A 19,152-nucleotide genomic window follows, 5' to 3' on the forward strand; every position below is an offset into this window, starting at 1 on the left:
ATTCTTCTTTTTTATGTCCCCCACTTGACGGATTGAGTTTCAACCGGGATTTACACACTTTCGTTGGTGAGTGTGTGGTTTTGTTGACAAAGCGGCAGGCAGCGGCGTCTCTATCACTCCAAGGCCCGCAAGCAGACAGCAGGTGAGTGCCGGTGTAACAGCCCCCAAACTACACCCCTGCTGGGGTTTACCCCAGGGTTATTCTGGGTTAACACGGAATGACACCCGGGATCGTTTGCGGCTAGTCAAAATCGACCCCTCTTTAGTTGGATATCACACCCCCTGTGTACGGACGGGTTTGATAAAGCGGTGATATCCAATTTTAGCAACCTAAATTCCTGGAGCTATATGCAAGGTATATTTCGTGTATACTGCAATGCAGGCATGAAGTATAACAAAAATAGCAACGATTTCACTTTTGTTATCCACTATGAGTAAGTAAATTGTGGAAAAATTGCCTGAAAAACCACCGTCATAACCCCATGTTAACCTGAAAAGGACATCACACGCTTTCAGGCAACTGCAGTTTTAGCGACTGTACATGAGAGCGGCCCCCCCAGCCCTCCACCCTCCCCTACCTCTCCCCTTCCCCTGTTCAAACTAGCCTAGACTGGCCTCCGTATCCAGCACGAGGGGGAGCAGGTAAGATTCAAATGGGGGTTGGGGGAGGGGAGGGGGGAGGTGCGGAGGGAGGGGGGGGGGTCAGTTTGACAAGTTGAAATTTACACCAAGAGGGCTAGCTAGATTTTACCCCGGGGTAGAAATCAACGGGGGTTTACGATTAGATCGCTGCACCGGGATTGGTTCCAGTGGTGCGTTCACAGTCTGTGAAGCCTAGTGACCGCACCGTTTTTCCCCACAGGGGGAAATAGGGCGTGCGAAGGGCAATATTTACAGCTGGTCTATATCTATTAAAAGAAAACGAAAAAAAAAAAAAAAAAAAGGGAGGGTAGAAAACGGGTGGCATCAAATTGGAAGACTCGTGTGTGGGGGCGTGTGGGTGTGGGGTGGAATTGTGTGTGTTCGTGGTCAATTTTACGTCGTCAATGAGAGTGATATTAGACCCCCAAAAAACTTCTTTCTTTTCCTAGATGGGAGTATGGAAGTTGAAAACGGGGCGGTAGTGTTATGAAAGGGATATGTGAGTGTCTGCCTGAGTGTGTATGGTATGTGTGTGCGTACGTGCGCGCCTGTGTGTGTGTGTGCGCGCGTGTGTGCGTGCATGCGTGCGCGAGTGTGTGTGTGTGTGTGTGTGTGCGCGCGCGCGCGCGTTTGTATGAGTGGTATGTGTATATGTGTCTGTGAGTGCATGAACGCGTGCACCCGTGTGTGCGTGTTCGCGATGTTGGAAGACGGAGAAAAACGCAAACAAAACAATACTTGTTGTGAATGACGGAGACAGAAAGACTGACTGACTGGTCAGCGACTAGATCATCGTTTGATCAATCATCAGCAACAAACAAACAAGTAAACAAACACACAAACTAACCAAAAAAACAACAACAAACAAACACACACAAAAAACTCGGTCTATTGTTCTTGACCACCAAAAGATAGAGAGCCAGACATAAAGTACGTGATCAGTCCAGACCTCGCTGTAGTGCATTTCCACTGATTTACAGTGACAAAATATATGCACGTGCATGCACACGTGTGTAAGAGAGAAAGGAACAGGACGTAATCAAAGTGCGCGTGTATGTGTGTCCGTGCAAGGCGTCACAAAATGGCGTAGCCAACAGTAAAAAAAAAAAAAGTTGCTCAGTTCACTTCGATTTAGAGCTGGGTTATTCGTGCCTCGGAATTTGATCGCACATAACAAAAGTCAAGCGAACACCTCGGCTTGCCTGTCAGTCAGTGTGTGTAGACAGGTGTTCTCACAACCACTGCGTTGTACCTACCTAGCTGTAACCGGGACATATAAAACTCACTGAACAGGCCGGCATTGTTCAACGCGTTTATGCCCACATGAAAGGTAATCCCGCTTTCACAACGCTTTCTTCTGTTTGAAATAAATTTCCGACCTGCGACAGTGTGGGTCTCGTCCACGCTTTCACGCGAGGTGCTGACTTTGAAGTACTTTGATTAGGCTTTTATGACTCGCGCTGCGCGCACGGCCTATTCATACACGTAATGCGCGTTTCAACACACACACACACACACACACACACACACACGCCAAAACATAATACAGCATACCAAACGTGCAGGCAAGCGCGCGCGCACGCACACACACACACACACACACACACACACACACACACACACACACACACACACACCTGCCACATCTGAACCAATTTCCCTTTCATACTTACACAGGGACTCTTATAGACAAAAACAGAGAGAGAGAGAGTTAGACGGAGGCTGGATGGGGCCATGAAAATATATGTGACAATAAACTGATCACTTAAATCGAGTTTTATGGCAGACAGAACTCAGCAGTATACCAACGGTGCCAATTGACCACGCAAAAAATGTATGTGGCAGCTTTGTCCCCGGTACAGCTCAGCAGTCACACTAAACACGAAACCAAATAAAGGATAAAAAGAAATTGTTCGATGAAATCTATGACCTGGGTGCATATTTTGTTTCAGCTGTGTCTATGCATGGCCTTTCCAGCAATGTGTGTGACACAGAAAACTTTCAACAAAGAAAAATCCCGACCATTCGACCGTGGACCATTCTGACTGCGACCCATCCTGTCTGTTGCTTGATCCTGGGTCACATCAGCTATTGTAATCCACTACTTGCTGCTTTGTCTTGTTCTGATTTGAAATCATGCCTTCAGATGATCTTGAGCATTCCATCAAGAGTTATTTTCAGAAAGTTCTAAAAATATCACTATCCCCCTCTCTTTCGTCAACTCCACTGGTTACCCATGCAGTACAGAATTCAGTACAAAACCGGCGTATTGGCTTCTCGTCATTCAGTTTGGGAAGATGTCACCCATTATACTCATCTTCCGTCCTTTAGCTTTGTGTGTGTGTGTATGTGTGTGTGTGCGTGCGCGCGTACGTTCGTGCGTGCGTGTGTGTGTGTGTATTCGCGCGCGCGTGCGCGTGCGTGTGTTGTTTCATGTGAAGCACTTAAAGTGAGAATATGTCCATACCAAAATATTAACACGCTTATTGAAATTTTTCTACAGTAAATATCTAATTACAATCGAGCTCTAATATCGCATGGTATCGATGACTTCCGGATCGATTTTATACTCTGTCTCTGTCTCTCTCTCTCATTGCGTGCTTGACATTTCTGTTATTACAACTGTTCCACATGTTACTCTACAGGACAAGCGGGTACTTTGTGGTATTGAGACAATAAGCAACTAAGCTATAACCAGAAGTTCAATTTTACTCTTCCAAACACTAATGTACTTTTAAAACTTCAAATCAAAGAGCAGTAGTTTGAAGTGACTCAAAGACACGCATAAACTGTACAGGACTTGGTTTGTAAATCGACTACACCAAAATGATCAGATTCCGGCACAAGTTGTTCCATCGTCAAGATGGCAGAATATTTCTTGAATATAATGTGCACCAAAACAAAATATTTTCCTGATGGGATTGATAGAATAAATTACCTGCTGACATTTGAAAAACAAAATATTAACACATTTTAGAATTCCATGGAAGAACAGAAAATGTTGATAGAAATTACGTATCAATGTGAAGGATATATTAGGTGTGTTTTTTGTGTGTGTGTTTTTTGTTGGTTAAAACAAATATATTCTCTTGAAGATCCTGGCCTAAACAGTGTTCAGTTTCAGTTCCAACAATCGAGGTGCCGAAGCGTGTGAATTGTTCAACATACGCAACATCACATCTACTTAAAACGAAAAAAACAACAAAAAAAACCGACTTATTTTAATCAGTGTGCACAGATGCGGGGCTCTCCAAGGCACAGATCCTTCAACATCCACTCAAACTGGCAAGCACTCAAATGATGATGTATAGTTTAATGCCGACGCATTACTTCAAGCAAAGTCATCATTAACGACACTGAAAAACACCAACAACAAAACAAAAACACCCCCACCTTGAATTTGTGCAGGCCAATTAAAAAAAAATTAAAAAATAAATAAAAAACGAGTCCAGACTCATCACTAATTGGTGCCTGTCACTAACTGGTGCGGGCCCGTCACTATAGTAGGACCAGACCGATCACTAATTAGTGCAAGTCCACATCTAATGGTCCGGACCCATTACTAATTGGTGCATGCCCATCACTAATTGGCGCAAGCCCGTCAGCGCCAGGTGACGTCAGTTGAGACACACTTCGTTCAGGTTGGCAGCAGGGCGGAGCTTCACCAACACCGCCATGACGTCAGCCTGTTGGAAACCTGAAAAAGAACATGGCCGTGCATTGGTGGTGTGGCCCATGATGTATGGCTCTTCTACAGTCACGTCCATTTCAAAGAGGCCTTTTGGTGCGAGATTCGGTTCCTTGTGTGTGTTTTCTTTCTGTAGTTTAAGGTCTTTTCACTGGTAAGTGATATTAGACGGGGGGAGGAGAGGGTGTGTATGTGTGTGTGTGGGGGGGGAGGGGTAGTACATGTGTGTGCGCAATGGGGGAGGGGGGTGGAGAGTGGGGCGATGGGAAGAGGTGGTGGGATGACTGATACAGGAAAAGAGACATTAAAAGTGACAGACCTTAACAGAAAGAACGACGAGAGTGAACTGACTGAGAGTAAAGTATAACTATTTCAAACATTCCTGTGACAGGATTAAGCATAATCATAATAACAAAAAAACATGATAAATCAAAGGTAGATATCAACTGGACTTCGTTTCAAATATTCTGTGATTTGTCGGAGTAATGAAGAATTATTCAAAATATCTTCTAAGGACAAAGACGTGTTCGGTGGAAACTGGTCAGTGAGTTTTTGAGAGACCAATTTTGTTCTGGGAAACTCGACAAGTATGTGATAGACACTAACTTCTTTTCCGCAAAAAAACACTGTTTATGTTTTTGCAATATTTTATACGTGTGTGTGTGTGTGTGTGTGTGTGTGTGTGTGTGTGTGTGTGTGTGTGTGTGTGTGTGTGTTCGTGCGTGCGTGGGTGTATGTTTGTGGTCCTGATATGAAACTTTCACTTCACACAAACATATGCGCATGAACGCACACGTAGCCTACATAGACCAAATCGCGCGCGCGCACGCACGCACGCAAACACACACACACAAACACACACACACACATGTGCCTATACACACAGATATCCGCGCGCACACGCATGTACACAGATACTTACACACGGACATGTGCACACACGAACACAAATACGTGCACATTTGCACTTGTCTTTGTTTGTACGGATATCGCTTTCACTGGCATGACTGAGATAAGAAGAGAGAGAGAGAGAGAAAGGTAGATAAACTGAATGAGAATTTAGCACAGAGATTAGTACACGGAGAAAACGCACATTCGGTTTCTGCAAACGCGCAAGCGTACACGCACACAAACGCACTTTTACACGCACGCGCACGCACACACACAATTGCACACACACACACACAATTGCACACACACAGACACACACACACACACACACACACACACACACATCTACACGCACACACACGCACGCACGTGATATAACAATCCTCGCTGTCTGATCAGTTTATGTTATCCCATTTTCCCAGCGTGATTTACAATAAGGTATATCGCCGATCACCTCCTCGACAAATCATACTTATCTCTCTTTAACCGTATGACTCGTCTCGTACCGTCCCTACCCCCACTACAAGTGTGTTTGTGGGTCAGTGTGATAATCCGTCTGTCTGTCACGTGTGCACACACACGTCACAATCTTGCAATAGAGAAATGCGCAGTAGATATGATTTTAAAATATATATCATTTTCATATCAAATCGAAAGACTTCGCAGAAAACAGCCAAACCAAAGGATAAAAAAAAAAATTAAGACAAGGAAGGAGTCAGCAAAGAAAGAGAGGTACAAATACCTCTCTTTAAGTGGTAGTGTAGGAACCTCTCTCTCAATTCTGACTTCTTCTTTATGCTTCTTTAATGGACCCAGAGCACACACACACACACACACACACACACACACACACACACACACACACACACACAAATTCAACCATTCTTAATGTGTCAAGAGAAGGAACGACACACACACACACACACACACACACACACACACAAATTCAACCATTCTTAATGTGTCAAGAGAAGGAACGACACACACACACACACACACACACACACACACACACACACACACACACACAAATTCAACCATTCTTAATGTGTCAAGAGAAGGAATGATAAACACACACACACACACACACACACACACACACACACACACACAAATTCAACCATTCTTAATGTGTCAAGAGAAGGAACGATAAACACACACACACACACACACACACACACACACACACACACACACACACACACACACACAAATTCAACCATTCTTAATGTATCAAGAGAAGGAACGACACACACACACACACACACACACACACACACACACACACACACACACAAATTCAACCATTCTTAATGTGTCAAGAGAAGGAACGATAAACACACACACACACACACACACACACACACACACACACACACACACACACAAACAAACAAAACAACAACAAAAAACCCTTCACAGAAGCGGACAATGTTCTTTCATCTGCACGTGAAACATGAAACAATAACACGCATCTGTGTAAGAAGTGAGCACACAACCAAGGACAAAAATCCAGACACAGAACGATACAAAATTTCGCTTCACAGAAGTGGAAACGTCTCTTCCATCTGCATGTGAAACAAAATATTATCGCATATGTAAAACAGAAACAATTTCTCCGCCACCTTTCTCCCCTGCACGGAGGTCAACCCAAGCAAAGTTCTATGTTGTTTCCTAATACTTTAAGGTATAGTACGCGCATCTGTCGAAACAGTTTTTGTTCATCTGTTGTTTATATATGTAGTAGGAAGACATGGTCCCAATGAACAAGGATCAGTAGAACACAGCACAAGAAAATCGACAAACTGAAAACAAGCACACGTATTCCATCATGATCAAAGCAATGAAGGTGATTTTTTTGTGCTTAAGAGTTGTTAACAGTGATCTTTTTACGGTGTACTTGAATTGTATTTTTTGCTTAAAAAGGGAACTTTCTATGCTAGGGTAAGAAAAAAATACCCCTACAGTTGGAGAAGTAAAACGCAAGCACGTAAAAAAAAACCCAAATAAATAAGGCCTATATATATTTTCTTCTTCTGCGTTCCTGGGCTGCAACTGCCATGTTCACTCGAAATCAACGCATCATCGTTCTTTTTCCACCTGTTTAGGCAACATTCTCCGTTCTCCAGGTGTGTGTGTGTGTGTGTGTTGGGCGGGTGCGTGTTTCCACGACCCAGTGAAAGCTGGCGTGGTTTTGGGGATGTTTAACGCGGGATTCGATCTCTGCATGCGTGTACACAGGAGAGGGAGAAGGTCTGTGGGCAGAATCGGTTCATAGTGTTGATCTGGAAGATCGGAACAATTTACCTGCATCCTAAACCGACTAGGCGGGTTGAAATCACGTCTGTCAGGACTATGCAACGCTCTGTCTATTGCGGCTATGACTTCGGTATTGAATATAATCATAATTATGTGAAGGTCGTATCAGCTTAGTCCTTTTCCAGCGCAAGCACGCTTCATGGTTCACGAGTCCGACTCGAGATCGGCAGATTCTTCCACAATAGCCCTCAAGAAATTTCTCCAATCTGCCAAAAAATAAGATAAAATAAGATTAAATAAAACAAAAATGAGATAAAATGAAATAAAATAAAAATATAACAGTGTACCGTCTTTCTCCCAGACCAGCTCGTGGTTGCTGGGAGCGTAGAGGAAGGCAGGCGCGTGCGGCACCGTGGCCCACGTGCACGTGTCGTCAGGCCTGTCCTTCACCACCATCCAGCCCGCGTCCTCCGGGCATCCGTGGTACACGTGGCTGATGAAGAACCGCCTCAGCTCGGTTGAATCCCTGATGGCAAATAAAGGACGATCAAAACCACTGTGCTAAAAACAGATGGATAGCTCGTTGGCCAGGAAATGTGAAGCCAGCTGGACGCCATATTATTACTCGTATCCGGCTGTCAGTCCGATGAGAAGTCGTCTGCTTACTGGTGGTATTTCTGAAACTGTAACCGTGTATCTTCGATGAAATCGTGTATTGGTTACCCCTACGACATGCCAAATGTTGTGCCATAATTGATATCTGCCAATGGTTTATTTACATATGTTATCACAGGAAAACAGTGCACTGACACGTAGCGCAAACATGCTGTGGAGACACACACAGGAATGTCAGCTTAACTAACGCCGCCAGCAGGTGAAAGCTTGCCATGAATCCAGCTGAGCGCTCGGCTACATATTATGAAGTTATCGCTTCGCGCTATACTGACACGAGTAGCAAAATGGCTCATTGAACACTTCCGCTGGCTTCAGTTAGCAGAGGGGCTCAAAGAAGGCATACGCTATCCGCTTACTTTTAGCCGCAGTGTGATTAAAAGTTAACTATTTTCTTACGTCCACCTGTCAGCAGCGGCAGTAGTAACAGTTGTTGCGGTCATAAAGGGGTGAGAATAGTCAAGATCAAGACTGGTTTGTATTGGTTTGTAGTGAGTTTTGATAGTTTCAGAATTTGTTGGTAGTATTTTTTTTTATTGTGTACTATTTATGGTGTAATATGACGTGTGTGTGCGTGCGCGTGTGCTTGTGCGTATTGTGGGTGTGTTTGTGTGTGTGTGTGTGGGGGGGGGGGGGATGAATAAGTTTTAATGATTTTTGGTACCTTGTGTTCATTTTTTTCCTTTTTAATATTTACATATATATGTGTGTTCCATTTGTAAACGCCTAGGGCTTATCTTCAGTATCAGGCGTAAATGCTCATAATAATAATGATATTGTCTATTCACAAGTACAGCAATTCGACATGTGCTACAAGAATAAAAATCAAATTTGAAAGTAATAAACTTAAGCTGAATAAGTTAATCAAGAAAGAAAGTAATTTAAGATAATTATCATATCTCACGTATTAGATAAAAAAAAAAAGACAAAAAACCAAAACCATACACACAAAATGTAAAACGGGGGAACTTGCTCTTGTAATCATCTATTTTTTCAACAAATGAACAAATCATACCAGCCAAAATACCCCCACCAAGCCACTTCGTAAATGTAACCATATAGAAAAAGTACGAACTTAGTACATGCATCTATGGCAAAGCTTAGGTTTGACAGAATTTTGCAAAAAGTGGGCTAATGACGAAGAGATCACTGCTAATACACACACACACACACACACACACACACACACACACACACACATACTGCCTCTGTCAGTCTGTCTGTCTGTCTGTCTGTCTGTGTATTTATCTGTCTTTCTGTCTGTCTGTCTGTCTGTCTGTGTATTTATCTGTCTTTCTGTCCGTTTGTCTGTCTGTCTGTCTGTCTGTCTCTCTCTCCCTCTCTCTCTCTCTCTCTCCCTCTCTCTCACTCGCCAACGCATGCATGCGCACTACCCAGCAATGCTGAAAATGTTGAGTCCAGTTGCGGTCTTCAGGTCAGCCCAAGAGGATTCCACGATTCGCGACTGAGAAAACCACGTGACGTAGTCACTTCCTGTACCGGTGAAGGTCACGTGCTCTTTTTCCACTCCGTTCTTGTAGAGCACCAAGCGAACCTGTTGGACCAACCATTCAGCATCGTTGTCATGATCTGTATCATAAATATTGATCAGCTGACAGTATAACAGAAAATAATAAGATTATGCACTCTTACATGTCTAGTTTTAAATTGCAACAACTTGATTCGGAACCATGGAAAAATTACAGAAAACTACCCTATTTGGGTAATTCAGTAAAGTCCCAGCCGACGCAATTGATAAAGGTATAAATTTATGATAAACTGAAAAGGATGATCAAGAAAAGCTGGAAATATGTGATAAATGAAAACTGAACGTGTATCTATGATGCGAGAGAATATACTGGCACATGTCCACCAGGCGATTGGAGGGCTGAATTTGCATAATCAAAAGTTAAAAGAACCAGACTATCTTGCATCTCATGAATCAAAGATCGGATTTACCGGTTCTAGGGAGTACGGATCGAGATGAGTAATGTAGATCAATGCACACACACAAAAAAATACTTCTGTCCGAAAAACTGGTCTTCTGAAGTGCTGATAAAATAATGAGTGGACATACATGATCAACAAATTGATTTCAGATCAACCTAACCGAAGGCGTAGAGTTTATTTTACACCTTATTCTCTGCACCAAGAAAAAAGTTAGGGAGAGGGTGATCGTATGCGCGTGCGCATGCGTGCACGTCAGGTCATTTTGATCATAAGAGATCCGTTTAATCATTGGGAGACTAAACATATGCTCATAGTCATTGGAACGCCAGATGTACTTATTTTTCAGGACTGTTAAAAAAAGGAAAAAGGAAAAAGAAAAAAAAACAAAAAACAAAAAAACTCGGTGAACTAAAACTCACAGAACAACAAACGACATCAGGTTTGATCCACAGCGTATCTGAAAACTCGACTTGATTTAAAAGCACCTAACTTAATGAGTGTTCACATCTACCTGATTTTGGTACGAGTAGATCTACCTGATCAATTGAAGCAGACGGCCAGATGTCAAGCAGACGACTGCGATAGTGACGATCACAGGGGAGAGAACCATTCACTGTGGTGCAACCGCAGGGCAAAGTCTGACGCGACATGGGGTCGTCGTCATGGTGACCTTTGTGCGTCCATGCGTCATACACTGGTTGACCAATCCCCGCAGTCGCGCGGAAGGCCAGCATCCAATCGTCGTCAACCCAGATAAAATCTGTGCAATCAGTCATGGCCTATCAGGTACATTTGGCCCAACGAACCATAATAGCAATTTCATGGATGAAAACAAACCATGAATGATGTCTTCCCCGGCATAGAATACTGGATATATTTATCTGTAAAATGCCGGGTGCAAAGAAAACCCTTTTTAATATACAGATGACATGTTAACACCCCACCCGTCGCCCCCTCCCCCCAAAAAACGAACAAAACACGCCTACGTTCTCTCTCTCTCTCTTTCTTTTTCTCTCTCTCTCTCTCTCTCTGTCTGTCTGTCTGTCTGTCTGTCTGTCTCTCTCTCTCTCTCTCTCTCTCTCTCTCTCTCTCTCTCTCTCTCCGTGCATGTGCCTTCTAATTTCCTGATCAAATTACCATTTTCCTGTTCAATTTCCTCATCGCTCACAATTTACCATATTATATTAATGTGAGCTGGAATGGTTTTGTACTGATTTCAATGATATGGACCGCACTTTACCCAGGTACTTCTTGATGAAATATTATATCCTTGTCCTTTTGCTTGACGGCTAGAAACAAAACGACAACAACAACAACAACAAAACAAAATCATTTGTTAATAAAAACCTCTTGTGTATGTGTATTCGGAATTAAAGTTTTCGTTCGTTCTCCACTTGATTGTTTTCCATTTTATCATCCTTTCTTTTTTCCCTTCTTTTTCTTCTTCTTCTTCTTCTTCTTCTTCTTCTTCTTCTTCTTCTTCTTCTTCTTCTTCTTCTTCTTCTTCTTCTTCTTCGTCTTCTTCTTCTACTTCTTGTCCTTCTGCTTCTTCTGCTTCTGCTTCTGCTTCTTCTTGTTCTTGTTCTTCTTCTTCTGCTTCTTCTGCCTCTTTATTTTGCTTTTCCTTGTCTTTTTGTGACACACTGGTGAAAAAAAAAAAGCTTTCAGCTCATGCTGCTCACCCTTTTAAAACCCTCAGTGAAACATTTGATTTGGAGTCCTCCCTTCCACCCCCACCCCTGCTCTGTGTGTGTGTGTGTGTGTGTGTGTGTGTGTGTGTGTGTGTGTGTGTGTGTGTGTGTGTGTGTGTGTGTGTGTGTGTGTGTGTGTGTGTGTGTGTGTGTGCGTGTGTGTGTGTGTGTATGTATGTGTGTGCGTGTGCGTGCGTGTGTGTGTATGTGTGTGAGTGTATGTGTGAGTGTGTGTGTGTGTGTGTGTGTGTGTGTGTGTGTGTGTGTGTGTGTGTGTGTGTGTGTGTGATATTATCCCTTTTTATGAGGACTGGATGAAAATAAGCTTTATTTCCTTATTGCTTTTTTTCCCTCAATAGAAAAGTTCGATACTCTCTCTCTCTCTCTCTCTCTCTCTCTCTCTCTCTGATTCTCTTTCCCCGCTGGTATCAATATAAATGACTCACCTCTAGACAGTCTGCCCCCTATCGCTGTCACATCTGTCTGGACTTGGGACAACAGCTGAGCATCTAGAAACAATCATCACAACCATCTTCGGCGTCAGCGTCGTCAGTCAGTGAGACCACGGATAGCTATCGTGAGCACTGCGTAAACAGAGACGAATTTAACGGCTGTACTGGAATCCAAACAGGTTTCGGAACCCAAAATAAATGAACGAATAAACACACACACGCACACGCACACGCACACACACACACACACACACACACACACACACACACACCCCACCACCATTATTGTGGTAAAACAGTCGCGTGTACTTTTGGGTACTGCATCTGACTGCCTCCTGATTGGAGCACACATTCCACCCGAAAATGATGTATATTCAATTGCCTGACACTTAAACCTTACTTGAACAATGTCAAATGTATAAATATGCGCCGCGTTTTTTCGCGGTTTAGAATTGGAATGTCCAACTTGTACTCACACTTTTTGCAGTTCAGTTATGATGGGCAAAGTAGGAATTGTCCTTTTTGTGATGACACTCCGGAAACCGAAATGCATTTTCTTTTGGTTTGTCCTACGTACTGTTCTCTGCGTTCCCAGATTATTCCTGCTAAATTTCACAAACATCCAAGTGCTTTTAAGATGTCCTTGTTGTTATCTTGTGTGAGGGAGAGACTGAGTGTCAGTATATGCAAATTTTTATTCAAGGCGTTTTCATTACGGGCAAATGCTCAAGGATCGTTATCGATGCCCATGTAGTTCAATGATTGTCCTAATATTCATTTCCCTGTATTAATTCTGTTTGTCCTTTTGAACCCCATTGTTATGGATCTGTGGTCTGACAATTAAAATATTTCGACTTCGACTTCCACACACACACACACACACACACACACACACACACACACACACACACACACACACACACACACACACACACACACACACACACACAGAGAGAGAGAGAGAGAGAGAGAGAGAGTTTGGAGAATAATAATAATAATGGTATTTATATAGCGCTGAATCTTGTGCAGAGACAAATCAAAGCGTTTTCGCACCAGTCATTCACACGCATGCATAACTCTAAAACTGGAGAAACTGAAGACAAGGAAGAGGCAGGGAAGGGAGGCTATTTTGGGAAGAGGTGGGTTTTAAGGCCAGACTTGAAAGAGCTGAGTGTGGAGACTTGACGAAGCGAAAGAGTAGGTTCATTCCAGCTGCAAGGTCCAGAGACAGAGAAAGAACGGCGGCCAACAGTCGAGAGCTTGAATCTGGGTATGCGTAAACAGAGTGGATCCGCAGCTGATCGTAGTGAGCGAGATGGAGTGTAGAGGTGAAGGTAGCCACAGAGATAGGAAGGGGCTGATTTGTGAATACATTTATAACATAGAGTACTGATCTTGTACTTTATTCTGTGTGAGACAGGGAGCCAGTGGATATGTTGCAAAAGAGGAGTGATGTGCTCAGATCTTTTCTTTCTGAGGACGAGTCGGGCAGCAGAGATTTCTTGGACAGCGGAGACAGTGATCATAGAGGATGTGCAGGAACAACAGTAGCGTTTTGTCGATTCAAAACAAGCATCAACAACAATCTATTTACACGATGTCGGTGATAAAGATAAAGCAGCCACATTATTTTGCAACCGTCTCCATTTAAAAGGTGTCACTGCGTTCCCACAAATACATTATACGCTGTACCGCATCTGCTAGCAGATGTCTGAACACTGAGCAGTACTACCCAACGCGCTTAGTCAGATCTTGAGGAAAAAAATGAAATTAAAAATAGAAACAAAATGAAATAAGATAAAGAGAAAATAAATCAATAAATCCTGATGTAGATTCTGTGTGTGTGTGTGTGTGTGTGTGTGTGTGTGTGTGTGTGTGTGTGTGTGTGTGTGTGTGTGTGTGTGTGTGTATGTGTGTGTGTGTGTGTGTGTGTGTGTGTGTGTGTGTGTGTGTGTGTGTGTATGGTGTGTGTATGTGTGTTTGAGTGTGTGTGTGTGTGTGAGAGAGAGAGAGAGAGAGAGAGAGAGAGCACGTACGTGCGTGCGTGCGTTCGTGCGTGCGTCCGTGTGTGTGTGTGTGTGTGTGTGTGTGTGTGTGAAGTCTAGAACACAAGGCGATAAGGTATCAGAAAAATTATGAGTTCATTCATTCTCATTTTATCAATCATTCATGCCGTTCCTATTCTTAAAAGAAAAACAACAACAACAACAAAAACCCTGGCTAGGAAAACATCAATCGATGTCACTCACGTGAACTTTGCGCTGCCTCAGCTTGCTGCAGCCGTTCTTTCAGCCGCTGGTTTTCATCCATGACATCATTCAGCTTCCCGTTCAGGTGCTGGATGGCCGCGAAAGCCTGTGACAACGTTTCATCGTCACCAGTATCAGCATTATCCAGCAAGAAAGCGGACACAAGGGAGCACCCCCACACCAACAACAGCAAACTTAGTCGAAATCTTGGTGGTCGAAATGCCATCGTTTCACTTCCAGTATTCGTCTTTTTATGATAAATTTCTTGTCTTCAAGAGGGGAGAGGGTGCTGTCTGGAAGAAACGAGCTTTTGAAGCTTGAATTTGAAGTGAAACGAAACGGAAGCGCCGTTTTTGTTTTAACCCTTTCACCACCAGTCAATTTAGAGTACAAAATTCCCTTGTGGTATAAAACAGAAAAGACAGTGGCTAAGAACAGCTGGGGATGCCGTCTGCGATGTATAGAAAATATGGCCTATCCTACCACCGAACATTAAGAGCAGTAGGTTCATGGATAACATACCAATGAATGGTCGCCTTTCAGTGACATGGGTCCTCTACCACGCCTGTGCATAAATGGGAGCTTGGCAGTGAAAGGGTTAAGTCTGTGCCAAGGTCAGAAATCGTGGACTAGTTCCCTGCTTTTGATAGTGGAAGAGAGAAAAGATAGTGGATCACAGATTAAGCACGAAATGCCACTGGAAGATTACCTGCATGTTGTCCTATTTATGTTGAAATATTCAATCATTTTCCGTTGCGTTTATTGTCTTTTTTTTTTTTTTTTTTTTTTTTTTTTTTTTTTTTTTTTTTTTGCTGTCTGAGAATCCCTTTACCTAACTACTTCAACTGAAGTAGCCGACGTGGCCTTTTAAAGACATTTGCGTATCTTGTCATGCATTTTAAACGCTCACACGCGCGTACGTGTGTGTGCAATAACATAGTAATACAAGTAGCCTTCCGTGCAAATTAAATTCGTATGGAACACCGTTCATTAGGTATTGTTTCGTAGTTCAGGATTTATACTATTTCCCTTTTTTGTTTTCTGTTCATAGACAGCCTGTGCTATAGCCACATGCCTTTGCAAATAAAATGAACTTGAAAGAGAGGTTATAACGAACCGGACAGATGACTTCAACGTCCTTTGCGGTTCATTGTTTTAACTAACCGCGCATGAAATGACATTTGAGTGACGCTCAAACTACTCCAGTTGAGGTATCTTTCCGAGTCGGATTTTCTTTTTCAGTGCGTGCTGTGAAGAACCGGGAGGAAAAGTAGGGGGGCGACACGATGTCGACGAAAGGAAGGTGACGAAGAAGGGCTGAGCAGAAAAAAAAGAGGAAAGGAAGATAGACAGAAGATTTGAGGAGGAATGAGACAAACATCAAGAACACCCCTTTCCCTCAACCCCCCACCCCCTACACACACACATACACACACACCTACTCCCTCCCAAAAATGGTGCAAATAAAAGAAGAAGAGAAGGAGGAGGAGGAACGAAGCAAAGTGAAACAAAACAAATACCCCCGAAAACGGAGTATGGCTGCCTACATGGCGGGGGTAAAAACGGTCAAACACATAAAAGCCCACTCGCGTACATACGAGTGAACGTGGGAGTTGCAGCCCACGAACGAAGAAGAAGAAGAAAGCTAATTTCCGGTTAAGGTCTTTGGTGTCAGCGGATTTATGGAGAACTGTGTTTGGAGGAACTCTGCGGCAGTTTTCGCTCTAGAGGAGACGCTTCCTCATTTTGGCTCCGCGACGAAGCGATTGTTGTGGGGCTTAGAGGGTGGTGTGGTGTCGTGCATAACCAGCAGTGCAGGGTCTCCTCTAGTGTGTGGCCGCCTAGATCCTAACGACCTGTCATCAACAGTTATCTGTAAAATGCTGGTGCTGCTGAGACTGCGACAGACGATCCCGGATTTAGTGCAGGTGAAGGGGCAGCCATCATTGAAGTACAAAATCCAGAAAGAAAGGCTGAAGAAAAGAGCATAAAAAAAATACATATAAAGGAGAAATGAAGAGAAGAGAGGGGTGGAGAGAGACGGAGACAGAGCGGGGAAAGGGAGAGAGTGAGAGAGAGAGGAGGGGTGGGTGGGTGGGAGGGTGAGAATGGGGGAGGGAGAAGGGGAATGAGTGAGAGAAGGGAGTGAAACAGAGAGGGAAGAAGAAGAGAGGGAATCAGAATTGTGTTGAACTGCATTGTAGTGTAGTGTAGTGTAGTGTAGTATAGTGTGGTGTAGTGTAGTGTAGCGTAGTCTAGTGTAGTGTAGTGTAGTGTAGTGTAGTGTAGTGTAGTGTAGTGTAGTGTAGCGTAAAAACGAACAACATGATCACACATAAAATGATTGAACGAGTAAGATTCACACGAAGAGCACACCTCCGTCGACAGGTAAAAAGGCGGTGGTAAGTTCAAAGATTAAGACATGTTCCGCGCAGCACACCTGTATTGCACCACAAGGTGTGTGTGGCTTCATAGGAGGAAAGAGCAGTGGGGGTTGTCGGGTGAGTCACGGTGTTGGGGTTGTGTGCCTGGTTGAGACAAAAGCTGTCAGGTCTGGACCCCCTCGCTAATTCGATACTCACCTTTTTTTTTCTTCTGTGTTTTTTGATAAAAAAAAGGAGAAAGAAATGCAATGACTGTTTTATCAAAGGATTAGTGAACTAAATCTTTAACTATTGGACTGGACAACACCTTTAGCAATTCAAGGCACGTCTTTTTAAGAAATTATGTTTATTCATCACAATTGAGCATGTTTTACGGACATGGAAAGGTACTCTATTATCAATATTTATCATTATTATTATTATCGTCATCAACTTACTCACTTACATAATCTATTTTCTAAATTCAGTGGTAAATTATGTTTCTTTATTAATGATAAACTAATAAGATTTTGGTTGAGTCGTATTCTTTTTTTTTCTTCTTTTTTTAAAAATATTTTTAAATTCTTGTTTCGTTTCGTTGTTTTCTCAGTACCCTTGCTTTTGTCATTATTATTCTGGCCCTTGTCACTGTTCTTGTCAGTTATTGTTCTTGCAGTTATTGTTCTTGCAGTTGCGTTGATGGTGACAGCTAGTGGTCGATCGTTATTGAGAACTGTTGTCTTCTTTTCTGGTATTGTTGTCAGTTGTTGTTGTTGTTGTTGTAGCTGGTGTCGAGGAATGAAACCACAAGCACAGCAAAACGTAGTAGGGGTTGTCGGGTGAGTCACGGTGTTGGGGTTGTGTGCCTGGTTGAGACAAAAGCTGTCAGGTCTGGACCCCCTCGCTAATTCGATACCCACTTTTTTTCTTCTTTTTTTTATTTTTGGATGAAAAAATACAACGACTGTTTCATCTAAGGAGTAGTGAACTAAATCTTTGACGGATGGGTTGGACAACACCTTAAGCAATTCCATGCATACCTTTATTTATATTTTTAAGTGTATTTATTCATCACAGTTGAGCATGTTGTACATGGAAAGGCACTCAGTTATTAACATTTCTCATTATTATTATTATCAACTTACTCACTTACATATTCATTTTCTAAATTTAGTGGTAAACTCTATTTCTTTTCAAATGATAAACCAATAAGATTTTCGTTGAGTCGTATTCTGCTTCTTCGCAAATTCATGATGATGACTGTTATTGGTCTTTTTCAGCTTTTTCCTCATGCCATTGGTCCTGTTTTGGACCTGACTAGCACATCGGGTTTATACTATGATCAGGCATCTTCTGCTCTCATTTATTTTTTGTTCACAGCATATGTAGTGTGGAATGTATGGATCAATAGGAGGAGTTTGTGTTATACTCCCTTTTTTGTTGTTGTTGTTGTTTCTTTGTTTGTTTGTTTGTTTTGTTTTGTTTTTTGTTGCCCCATCATCTGCACCGTTTCAGTGGCATTACTCCCACGCCGCTCATTTAGATCCCCCCATACACGGCCATACCCGGGTTAGTCCGTCACAGTTCCACCGTCGGCAGTCCGCAGGGAACCATCGATGGTAGGTCGCCAGGAGGCCACACACCAGAGGAGACCCTGCACTGCTGCTGAGTCACTTCGGTGGTGTTCAGTGGTGCCTCTTCTGATTTAACGTTCTTAGGACACCACCTACTAAGCTCTCTACTAACGACAATAATGGCTTAGTCGCGGAGCCAGACTGAGTGAGCGTCCCTCCCAGAGTGGAGACACGGGTGCCACCACGTCCCTCAAACAACAGCTCCCCATGAATCTGCCGACACTGAAGACATTGACAGGACTCACCCCAAGCACGGAAGTGGAGGGGTATCGAAACTGCATGAGGTCACCATGAGAGCAGGGCATGAAAGGCCACAGACTTTGAGACTGTTTTGTTTATATTGATGATGATGATGGAGGAGGAGGATGACGATGACGATGTTGCTATGGAAGTCCATTTTGGTTCATGGGACTGCGTGACAAGGCTGTACTCTACGTTTCCTGTCATAATGATATCCCGGCGTTAACCAGGCCCGAGAGCTACAGACATTTGCAGTGTTGGTCAGGTAATTGGAGCAACACACCCAAAGACGCATCCTTGAAGTGGATGGCACTCGACTGTGTGATCCCAGTCTCTCCATTTAAGCCCACAGCACACCTAACTCTAGGTAGGAGCCGGCAACGGGCCGAAAAACGTCCTCCCAGCCGTCAGTCCGCGTCAC

At 43.3% G+C, this 19,152-nt stretch overlaps 1 protein-coding gene across 1 annotated transcript; it reads right to left on the reverse strand.

Annotated features, from left to right (window-relative positions):
- Positions 1 to 3,780: 3,780 nt before the first annotated feature.
- Positions 3,781 to 14,803, reverse strand: LOC143298123 (uncharacterized). The gene is made up of 6 exons (XM_076610832.1): positions 14,495 to 14,803; positions 12,240 to 12,302; positions 10,639 to 10,862; positions 9,547 to 9,707; positions 7,828 to 8,006; positions 3,781 to 4,339 (listed from the first exon to the last, which is right to left on the reverse strand). The coding sequence occupies exons 1-6, from the start codon at positions 14,718 to 14,720 to the stop codon at positions 4,260 to 4,262; spliced, it is 933 nt and encodes a 310-aa protein (XP_076466947.1). The 5' UTR covers positions 14,721 to 14,803; the 3' UTR covers positions 3,781 to 4,259.
- Between the last annotated feature and the right edge of the window lie 4,349 nt (positions 14,804 to 19,152).

This window comes from Babylonia areolata, chromosome 23 (assembly GCF_041734735.1).
Source record: "Babylonia areolata isolate BAREFJ2019XMU chromosome 23, ASM4173473v1, whole genome shotgun sequence".
In the NCBI taxonomy this organism is placed as follows: Eukaryota; Metazoa; Mollusca; class Gastropoda; order Neogastropoda; family Buccinidae; genus Babylonia; species Babylonia areolata.